Source organism: Pseudoliparis swirei, chromosome 15 (assembly GCF_029220125.1).
Source record: "Pseudoliparis swirei isolate HS2019 ecotype Mariana Trench chromosome 15, NWPU_hadal_v1, whole genome shotgun sequence".
NCBI lineage: Eukaryota > Metazoa > Chordata > Actinopteri > Perciformes > Liparidae > Pseudoliparis > Pseudoliparis swirei.
Window position 1 is genome coordinate 17,767,328 of NC_079402.1, and position 11,469 is coordinate 17,778,796.

At 45.9% G+C, this 11,469-nt stretch overlaps 1 protein-coding gene across 2 annotated transcripts in view; it reads left to right on the forward strand.

The window, feature by feature from the left end:
* The window catches only part of LOC130205365 (collagen alpha-1(XXVII) chain A-like), a 63,899-nt gene that overhangs the window by 24,105 nt on the left and 28,325 nt on the right, over window positions 1-11,469 (forward strand). For both annotated transcript variants that reach the window (XM_056432691.1, XM_056432692.1), the window contains 5 exons: window positions 4,476-4,520; window positions 6,473-6,526; window positions 6,936-6,980; window positions 8,572-8,625; window positions 9,359-9,403. In XM_056432691.1, the coding sequence (XP_056288666.1) occupies window positions 4,476-4,520; window positions 6,473-6,526; window positions 6,936-6,980; window positions 8,572-8,625; window positions 9,359-9,403 (243 nt within the window). The remainder of the gene's footprint in view (window positions 1-4,475; window positions 4,521-6,472; window positions 6,527-6,935; window positions 6,981-8,571; window positions 8,626-9,358; window positions 9,404-11,469) is intronic.

Below are 11,469 nucleotides of genomic sequence, written 5' to 3' on the forward strand. Positions count from 1 at the left end.
TGGTCTATGAACCACAGACACGATGACTGTGGAGGAAACTAGTTAAATCAGCGGTGAAAGGAGTCGGCTTCCTTTCCGTCCACAAACACCGAGCGGCTGATTAACCCACGAGAGCCCACAGGTCTGTCGCTGTGCTTCACACGGATGACGCTAATGACTCTCGATCCCACATGCCGACACATTGCACCAACATGACAGACGTGTGAGTCAACGTCCAAACTGAGACAGGCTTTGTTTTGTTCCGATTTTGGTCCGCTCAGGTGGAAAGTCCGAGGCGTGTCCTCTCCTGATTCAGGTCTCTCCGCAGAGACTGCAAGGTCGACGCAGAATCGCAGAGCCATGATTGCTTTAATTGCAATTTACATTTCAGTGAGAGGCCCACCCTGAAAAAACCCATGTGTGGTTTCTTCTTCTTCTTCTTCTTCTTCTTCTTCTTCATACCTCTCGTTCTGTTTCTTCTTGCTCGCTTGGCTCGCTACTGTGAAGCTGCGGTTTAGGAAAACGGGACAACAGCAGCTTCTACTCTGTTCTGCTTTGTGTTTTTCCCCTCCACCTTCGCTGTCTCTCTCTTTCTCAAACACACACACACACACACACACACACACACACACACACACAGGCTCTTTAGCAGCCTTAGCTTGACACTTCAACCGGGAATTCTGGAATTTGGCTGCTTGTTTTCCATGGAAAACGTTAATGGGGAAAGCAGTGATGCTTTGAACGTGCGATGGAGGAGTGTGATTTTACGCCACAAGCCAAGCGTGTTCCACTCTGAACAACATTTGTTCTACCAAGCAGACTCTGAATGGCTTTTCAGTATGGTAGGGTCAGGGAGAGGGGACACACACACACACATTGACCAAACCTCAAGGACAAGGCCACATTACAAACCACACATCTTACCTCGCTGACTCCGTCCTTCTTTCTTCAGTGTCTGCTTCAGCTGCCAGACGATGTGTCTTCTAACGGTTTGTTGGCCTTTCTGCATCCGCCTTTCTTTCCCCTTCAAGGCAACACACACACACAGAGCAATGAACAGTTGCTTTGTGCCATGGCTTTGGACTTGGTAGTCATATAGATCCTCTCATCTAACTCATCTAAACTACATGAAATTGCAAAATAACTTTTAATTTAAACAACTTGATGAAGCTATACAGTGTCTAATTAAAAAAATTAATAGTCCATCATAGTCGTGACGATTGTCATGACATAATTGATGTTAGCTATCTGACACATATGTATTAAGGTCAGAGTTGCAGGTAGCTATGAAGACTAAAAAATAAGTAGTATTGCCCAAAAAGGTCAGTTAAAAAGTCAATGTGCAGCTCCAGGGTCAACTAATCCATAAACACTCTGTAGACTTAAAATGTGCAACATTCTGTGAAGTTATGGCCGTCTGGAGACACATTAAGTTGGGTCTTTGTTTATAAGAAGTGCATACACGTCCATGTGCTTCTCACATGGGTTAAGTTTAGGGTTATTATCATTGACCCGTCACAGGATTTCAGGGTCAATAATTGCATATGCATTTTTATTTAGCCCCTTTTACATGCAGTGAGCCATTTGTGTTTGTAAATGTATGAATTAATCCTCACCGTGGTTAGTCCAGTTGCGAATTACCTTTAAAAGTCCCTTTAAAAGTAACTCCAAACCCTACGAATACAAAGCGGAATGATCTTCTATAATTTCCCTGAAGGGGCTCGACACTGCGTTAACCTTATTTTTTGCAAGACGGTTTACTGTACTGAGAATTCAAATCAACCATCAGTTTTGCGGCATGTTTCACAAGAAGAACAACAAACCGTGTCCGCCGTGCTCGTAGTTGATATCGATATTGCATGCAAGCAAACATGCTGCTGGAATTGCGGTTCACGGGATGAGGGACGTTTTTTCCGCCGCTTAGATGAGAACCAAATTGTCCGGATATGGGTTCACGCTGTTGTGTTTTATGTCTCTGCCCACCAGACATCCGCATGCAGGGTTTATGTGATCGCTGTACATGCAGCACATGCATGTAGCCAGACGATTGTTTCGAGCAATCCTCTCTGGCAGAAGGGAATGGTAGAGAGAGAGAGAGAGAGAGAGGGAGGTGGAAAGATGAAAGCAGAGATTAATGAGGTGAGGGGTTTGTTTCTGCTAACCGGCCGCTATCCGGCGGAGGCAGACCGTGGACGACACACACACACACACTCATCATTTGCGGTGCACGGTTGTTAACAGACGTGAGGCTTTGGCTCATTTGAACACCCACAAAGTGAAGTGTGTGTGTGCAGAGGAGCCGGGGACGAGTCGGAGGAATGACACACCTTCTGAGGACGCAATGTGTCTCTCGCTTTATTTCTGAAACAAATGCGCTTACTGCCGGTCCCTCGGGGGCCCTCCTCGGCTCAGCGGGGGTACGATGTGGGGTGGGGGGGATGCAAAGTGTTCGAGGTGCTACCGGCGAGCAAATGAAAGCATTCTAGTGGGTTTATCTGAGTGAACCCACATGCTTGTAAAGCGAGCGGCGCTGAACACAGGCGGGCCGTGGGAATGGCCGCTCTCATTAGCAAGCTCATAATGAGTGAGATAAGGATCTGAGATGGTCTGGCTGGGCTAGGGAGGGTATGGTTAATACCCGGAGACCCTGTGTGTGTGTGTGTGTGTGGACCTCACAGCACAGCTTGGGAACATAAGCCGCTACACATGTTTGTACTATATGTAAGCCGTGTAATAATACGGTGTACATGTAACTGTGTGTGTGTGTGTGTGTGTGTGTGTGTGTGTGTGTGTGTGTGTGTGTGTGTGTGTGTGTGTGTGTGTGTGTGTGTGTGTGTGTGTGTGTGTGTGTGTGTGTGTGTGTGTGTGTGTGTGTGTGTGTGTTTCTCTTCCTGTCTTTGCTCACATGCACGTGTCATATTGTAGATCGAGGCTCACGGCAACATATGGATATTAAGATTCAGACACATGTAGGCGAGTGAGACGAGCACACGTTCATCAAGACTTTAGTCAAACTTATCAAGTGTAAATGTTTCAAATGTCAGGCTCAGGCTCCGTGTGTGTAGCCGTCCCTGTTCTCTCCACACACAAGACTAACCGACTGAACTTCCACGGAAAAACACGTCCACGCTTCTGCTTGTGCTACAGCACCGAGCAACATCTCTGTTTGCTTAGTGTGTATTTATTATGTATTTACATCCCAGCTCCAAGTGTGTCCTCCTAGTGGCTTTTTGATGATGTGCAACAGTGATGTGAGGCGATAGAGAGGCAGACAGGTTCTCAACAAGAAAGCTTGGAGTTGTCTCAGATACAGAGAGAATAGTGATATTAGGGCTGATCAGTTGTGAAAGAAGAAAACAACTGCAATTATTTTTGACTGATATTCCAATTGAGATATCATCTGTGATATTCGGTGGAATTATTATTAACCTATTTAAAATGATTATGGTGTGATTTTCGCAGGTCTGTAGAAGATGATGAAGAGGAGTATTTTGACACACATATTTCACCTTTAACAAATATTGCGCCTCTTGTAATTTTTAAATGAAATTGCATTTTTGATCAAATATTGATTCATTTTGCAGACAGAGGTATGATTTTTAAATAATAAAACAACTAAAATACAGATGTATTTTCTTGTTTCATCTGTAATACTAGTTACAAATGTTGACACAGTTGCTGCGCCTATTTGAGTATTGAATGTGCAGGGTAATTACATTAATGCTGACAGTGGCAGTTTGAAGTACGGTCTGAAGGTGTAAGCCAGTGAGAGTGATCATGTGACAAACTGAGAGGAGTGATGCTGCGTCCTCTCCCCCTGCTGCAGTCAGATGTCAGGGCTAAAGGATGGTTTACAGGAACTCAGGGAGCCTTGGCTTAGTTCTCTGGAGCTGTGGTTTAGGAAAACGGGACAACGGGAGTCTTTCCCTTCTTTACCGTTTATTTTCTTAATGTTTATTTTTTCCCTTCTTTCCTTTCCTTTCTCTCTTGCTCCATCAAACTGTGGTCTGGAAAGGCTCGTCTTCCCACTTTTTTGATTGAGTTCTTCTCCGCTCCGTGTTGGGGGTCTGCGCTGCTGCAGTCAGCAGAACTCCAGCAGACGCACACTAACTCAGGCTTCTGCCTTGTAGTCTGCAGGCGGAGCGAGGAGGGCGCCGCTATCTGACGCAAACAGGAAGGCATTTATATCCTCGCAAATAGGAAAAGTACATCCTCGCTCGCTCAATTCTTCTGTGAACATGCCGAGTGGAAAGTCTGATCCCTCGACAGAGGGGCAGATTGATTCCTCGCGTATGGCACCGTGTCCGTCTGTCGCTGCTGCCAATCGTTAACATGCATATTTCACCATGTACGAAGCTTCACTTGTTGCTTGTCGAGTGTTTCCACGATTTATTTATTTTACACACCGTGTCCGATCTCCAGTGTTTTTCTTCTACCTCTCCATTATTATACGCTTCAACTAACCTCCCACGTCTCTTTGTGTTTCTTCTCTTTAGGGACAGAAAGGTTACACTGGTCCACACGGACTCCCTGGAGAGCCTGTGAGTATCCCTCTCCATGCCATCACCACCTTTTCCTCTGGCGTTCGAGATGTCGATCTCCCATGCCACTGCAAAAGTTCAACATCCCTAAATGTTACAACTCATTCTAAGATGAGGTTGTTATTGTCCTTGTTTCTTGCTTTCAGATATAACCACCCTGCTTTATGCATTTTCCTTCATGAGCGCCTAGATGTCCTCCACGGAGTCCTTTCTCAATGACTCCTCCCTCACATTCTCATTTCCCACCTCATTCTTTAAAAACCCAGTCGTCATCATCTCGGTCTGTGTGTTTGTGTGCAGGCACCGAGCATGCCTGCAGCGTAGAGCCAGATTAGATTAGTCTGTTATGAAGTACTGGTGAGGACAGACATCTGGTCAAAGCGCTGTGCTGCAGCGATGCTCTCCAGGATATCAGAAAGCCATGCCAAAAAAAAAAGAGAGAGAGAAAAATAGAGGGAAGAGAAACGGGAACGAGCCAACTAGGCCAACAGTGACACGCTCGCTATCGCACTGCAGCTTTGAAGAGAGTTCTCCTTTGTGTGGCTCGTCTTCCTCCGGACCGTTCCCTGCCTCGAGGTCCGGCCTCTCCTCCAGCCTCTTACCTTGATACCATCTGGATCATGTGTGCACATTTCTTCTCTCACACTCTCCTCCTCTGTCTGCCCCTCTTTGGGGAGAGCAGTTCAATGAACGCCTTTATTCGCTGCTCCAAGTGGGAGGATACAGGACTCTGGCTGTTTAGTCCGGCCCAAAAGGGACTATTTTAAGTTTGGAGCTTCCAGCCTCGTGTCCAGAGCTATTTTCTACTACTGTTGGTACGGCGGAAAGGCCTGAGTCATGGAAGGTTCTCCTCATTGTCACTCAGTTTTAAGTGAGTCTGCGTTCTCCGGGTGACGCGGGGAGTTCCCGAACTACTCATCATGGAGAAAGAGTCCTCTTCTTTCTCATCCTTCCACTCCGTCCTCGAACGCCCCCCTCTTTCCCACAGAGCTGCCGCTGTTGCTCTACTACAGCCTCGAGTCTGATTTACCCAAAGCACCGGCGACGGAGTAACGAGCGCAACTGTTTGGCAGCGTGCGCTCTCCAGCCATCGAGAGAACAAAGTCCAGCTGGTGCGCACTCGGTGTTGATGACTCTGTTACCGCGATACACCGCGAGTGGCGCTCAGAGCTCCACTTCAGCGCTGGCCAGTGAAAGATCCAAACCCCACGCAGCCAAATTCTTGTCTGGAGTTAACTGGCCGCATTATGCTCTATATTTATCCACGAGAGGGAATGAAAAGCAGTGCACACAGCTGTGTCAAAGGAAGTTATACATGAACACTTGTTCCGCAACTTTTTTGGACACAACCTGCTACACAACCACACACACACACACACACACTGCAAACTCTTAATTAGCTTGTATAAACAGAACACATTTCGTCAACTTTCAGCAGTAACCATGAGTCCTGGGACGCTACAACATGGTAGGAATGGACGATAGGCAGTGGTACATTCACTTGAGTACTGAAGTACTAGTTTGAAGTACACTTCATACTTCTACCGCTGCGATTCAGAAGCACATCTAGTACTTTTTGCCCCATTCAATGTATTTAACAGGTAGTTGCGTAACAAATTAAGATTGCCTGTCAAAACGTACCATCGTCTTATAAAATGTTATGCATCTTTGCACATTTTAATGTATAAAAGTATAGTTACTTTTATATACTTTTGAGATTATTTTGCTGATTACATCGTCTTACTATTAGCCAGCAGACGCATTCATCTCCTTAATATACAGTCGTTGGCTCTTCTATCTGTCGTCCATCTCCTCTGCCCTGTCTCCTCCTCTGATGATGTCTGCTGCTGTGCAGAATGGCCTGCCTGTGTGTTTTGTTACTGCAATTGTGGTCACCCACCCAATCCCTTTTTCTCTCTCTCCCTCTCTCTCTCTCTCTCTCTTCCCTGCAGGGGGAGCATGGTCCAGTCGGAAGCCCAGGTGCCAAAGGTTATCCTGGCAGGCAGGTGCAGTAAATCCTCTGCTGTGACTGGTACAGTTGTAGTCAGGGCCGTAGTGAGGGCCGAGGGCCAAGTGGGATTAGTTTATGTTGCACAGCTGACTTGGAGGAAAATATGTGGTTAAATACTGTGTAGAGGAACATTGTACAGGTGTCTCTCTTATTGTGTCCATCCACTCCCACAGTATGTGTGTTACCTGGCATCTTTACAATGATTTGCACAAACTATTTAGGGACTAAGTATTTGACATTTGGAACAATCGGTGTTCGATAGACTGTAAGTTGCAGTCGTTGTCGATGCCGTCATGATGCTACATGACAAACACATCCACAGTGTATTTTGGGAGAACATTCCTTCAGGTATAAACAAGTAAAGGTTGAGCATTTGAAATATAGTTCCTGTCTCTGTTTTTAAGGGTTTACCAGGACCGGTAGGACCATTGGGGCCTAAAGGCGTCCGGGTAAGTCCTTCATACACATGTGCTGCTCACCTTTTGATTTTATCATTCTAAATGACTAACATTGGTGCTTTGAAAGGACCGGTGGACATGTTTATACTTCAGCCTGACAACTTTATGACACTTTGCATTCAATATTTACAGAAGGAGACACTCAGAAAGTAGTTTAATGAAAGGTTGCACACTGCTGGTATTCCGTGCGGTGAACCCGTTGTTGCATAACAACATGCATGTGCACGTCGATGCAACAACATCCAAAGTGTGTGCATGGCGCCGTGAGAGCGCGGACGCGCTTTGGTGCACCGGCGTCCACCGCTGCACACATGAACGCATTCATACCCACTCACCCAACCGGCGTGTGCCACTATCAATAGTCTGCTAAACACAGAAGTCTTTATTGGTAATACAAGCATTACATTACTGTATGCGGACACGTACTGAAAGACTGGCTGTTGATAAGCCTTTCCACCCACAAACACGCACCCTCAAAGTACACAAACAAAGAAACACACGCTCACGGACACCAACAAGGATTTTTATGTTTGAGTTCCAATAAAGGTTCTTTATCAGCTACCCCCGGCTGCTCCGGAGCCTCCCCTGCCCCCACTGGCTGGAATTTCCTGTTTAAGCTCCGTATGAGGCCCTGCTGTCTCAAGGAGGCGTTCTAGTCCCCTCGCTCTCTCTCCCTGAGCCACCTTTCCAAATATCCTGCGCTCTCTTTTTGCAGCATACTCTTACATAATGTGTGCACGTTGACCTACTCTACTTGTCTGACACCATCTACCTGTTCCTCCAGCGTTCTACTGTTGTGGTGTTTGTGCTTGTGTTCCTCTCTGTTTGTCTCCCCCTGCACCGACAGCTCATTGAGATGTCCTGGCTATCTTCAGAGATCCCTGGCGTGAGGGTATGTGCCCTTGGACTACATCGTGGAAGCCAGCACCATGCAGTCCATGGGCATATACACTTGCCTCATGGCTTGGTTCTTCATGGAAGCCCACCCTGTCCATGCTGGACCCACGGCTCCTGAAACCGGCCCCTGAGCTAACGGGAGTTGCTTTTCTTCCTGCTGCATTTATAGTGTCCAAATACTCACATCCCATATTCCTCTCCTCTCCTCTCCTTTCTTATTGTCCCTCTTACCGCCTCTCCTCTCTCCTATCTACTCTCTCCTCTCTTATATTGTATCACCTCCCTCCTATCTCCTATCACCTATCTCCTCTCCTCTCTCATATATTATCTCTTATCGATCTCTCCTCTCTATCTTGTCTCCTATCTCCTCTCTCTTATATTGTATCTCTTATCTCCTATCTCCTATCTCCTCTCCTCTCTTATCGCCTCTTCTATCTTCTATCTCCTCTTCTCCTCTCTTGTATCATATCTCCTCCCTACTATCTCCTATCACCTATCTCCTCTCCTCTCTTATATCTTATCTCCTATCTCTTATCGATCTCTCCTCTCTATCCTGTCTCTTATCTCCTCTCTTCTCTCTTATATTGTATCTCCTCTCTCTCCTATCTCCTCTCTTCTCCACTCCTCTTCTCTCTTATATATTATCTCCTCTCTCCTATCTCCTATCTCCTCTCCTCTCCTGCAGGGTTTCATTGGAATCCCGGGGCTTTTTGGCCTGCCCGGGCCTGATGGCGAAAGAGTGAGTTCTCTCGCACACACAATAATTGCAAAAAAATGTACAGTGACCAACTGAGCCCAGCTAATGGGCCCTGTGAGAGGAAAACAGAGACTCTTTTGCCATTTTTTTTTTCAGCTGTCTTGTTATTGTTATAAAGTGGGAAACGGTCCCCAGCTGTCCGAGGTGCTGCTGTGTGGGAGTGTCGATGACTCATACGATAAAAGCCCCCCCTCTTCGGGCCTTTGAACTGCCTGAACTCATCAAGGCCTCCTCCTTCTGTCCGGCCTCTAGAACATGCAGCGATTAGCCTACTTATGAGATGCTCCAGGAGGTTGAGTCAGCAGACTGTAATCAGGACATCGCTAGCCTGCCAGCCAGACAGCTAGTTAGCAGGGTGGCACAGACTTTCACTCCACACAAGAGGTCTTCTCCCAGGAGAGACTGGTGTTGATTGAACATACAATGTTTATATATGGATGAGACGGAGGCTTAAATCCCTCATAATGGGCTGGGAAAATACTGGAGAGGCTGCAGTCAGCTGTTCCTCACATGCACAGCAGGAGTTGAGAGAAGCGTACAGCTTTTTAATGATGTGTTTTGGGATTGAATCAGTTATGCTCAAGAGTGTTGTGCTTTAGTTTCGATATGATCTATAATGTCTTTCTTTCTTCTTCTTTCTTGAACCCTTCCCTTTCCTCCTTCTGCTTTGTTTTCTCCTCCATCTCTGCGCTCTCTCCTTTTTCTTATTTTTCAGGGCGTTCGCGGCGAACCAGGGAAGAGGGGCAAGATGGGTAGGCCGGTAAAGTTTTGTCTCAACATACTTTACAGATAATCTTTTCAAAGTGTGATGAATTGTGCTCGGTTGATTGCGAATGTACCATCTGTTATTGATTACTTTTAAAAGATAAGAAAGTTGGGAAAAGATGGTGATAGATATCAAACAGTCAAATGACAAATTAAAATTCATCCTTCTATTCAGTCATATTGAGAGCTTCTGGTGCAGAGACTCCAACACCTTCACGACACATGGGGAAATTATGAGGTCTGGATTTACGTCATTGTCTCGGCTCAATATTTCCATCGTGGCTGGAAGGGTTAACAGCAGCCTGAATACATGTGGAGACCCAGCAGTCTTGGATGTAACAAGAAAAAAGTTTTTTGTTGGTGGAAAAAAATGACTTTTGGTCCCACTCAGCGTGGAGCCAAGACATTCGGAGGAAGCCGTCGGCTGTGTTTGTCAGATAGTGTTCAAAGTCAGTTTGACGGACTGCTTCAGTGTGTAAATATGAAACTCGCGGCTGAGATCATTATGCAGCTGTTGCTTATTGGCTTTTCTGTAAATATGGCATTTATAGACGGAAAAAGTCTGAACACGCGCACGTTTAGCGTGAGGGTTTTGAGAACTGCAGCCGATTCTGTGATTTTAACAACTGTTTCTGAAGCAGCCGTGGATGCAAATGCTCCATGTTTTTGGCTTTGGATCACGTTTATCCATTAGATGTTTGTGTCTCACGTGTGTTCGCCCCACATGAACAGGGCTGCATTATAAGAGGAGCAAGCTATGTTGTCGGGACAGTTTTCTGCCACAAAGGCATTTCACAGTTCTGGCGCAGGACTAAAAGTATTCACATGGAAGTGCTGTCGTCACAGCTTGGTCTTCTCCTGTGACTCCTCTTTTATGACAGCCGCAGCACTTATTAAAGACATTGTTGATGCCTTTTATGCAGTTAATGCAGTCATACTCGAATGAATAGCAGAGGAGTAGCGGATGCCTGTTACTTTGATGAGTGGAAAACACACATATATCAACATTTGATTTCTGTGCTCCTGCATGGAAAATAGAACGCTCACGAGATGATCCCTGAGAGATCATCCTTCTCCTCCTCGATGGAGGACAAAGAACAGAAGAAGCACCTGAACAGCAGCCAGACATTTTAATGGCCATAACCACAGCGCTATAGTGCTCTGTCGAGAAAAAACGCACACCCGCGATCAGTCCGCTGCTCCCAAAGAGCGGCGAGGGAATAGATCTAAAGCAGCGGAGAGCCTAAAAAGTTTCCGATGGGAATCGCCAACAGTTCTGCATTTCAGCTTAACTCCTTTTTGGTTACGCTGTTGAAAGGTTTGGCCTTGTTTGTCTGTTTGAGATCGACTTCATCCGGCTCATCAGTGAGCGCTGCCGCTGTGTGTTTCACTATTGCAATCGCAAAGCTGAGGAACATCATGTGAAAGCAGACAGTCTGTTCTGACTCTCATTAAAGGCGTCTTTCAAGTGCTTGGCTAGATGGACGTTTCCCACATTTGTCCTTCGTAGTTACGGCAGCTGTACGATGCATCGTTTGTCTCACCGTCATGCTTCATAGATTTATCTTGTACTCGCGCTTCCCTCTGTGTGCACAATGTCTTGGAACCATAATGCACTCTGTTGGTGAGATCCCAAATGTCATCCAATGGCCTCGCTGGATAACAAAAGAGCTTCTTGTTGCACTGCACCGTTACTGCACTTATTGCAGTTATGTTCGGGTCATTGACCCGATGGAGATGTGTCGGTAGACTGACTGATAGGTGGAAATAAACATGCCATTAGTCACATGGATGTATTATTATCATTTAAATATGAAGTCAAACTTATCCCACACTGGGTCAAAAATAATAAACAGCAAACTCAAATACAAAGAGTTTCATTTAGTGAGCAGATTTCTTTCCCCAGTCACAGCTTAAAATAAATACACATGCTGTCTATCTAAAGCATCTCTACTTTTACAAAAATATGTGTAGTAATTAACTGTTATGTGGCAGCCGGAGCTCGTCATTACAGTGTTTCTGGCCCTCTTGCTTTCTGCAGATGTGGTGTGTCGCTGCAGC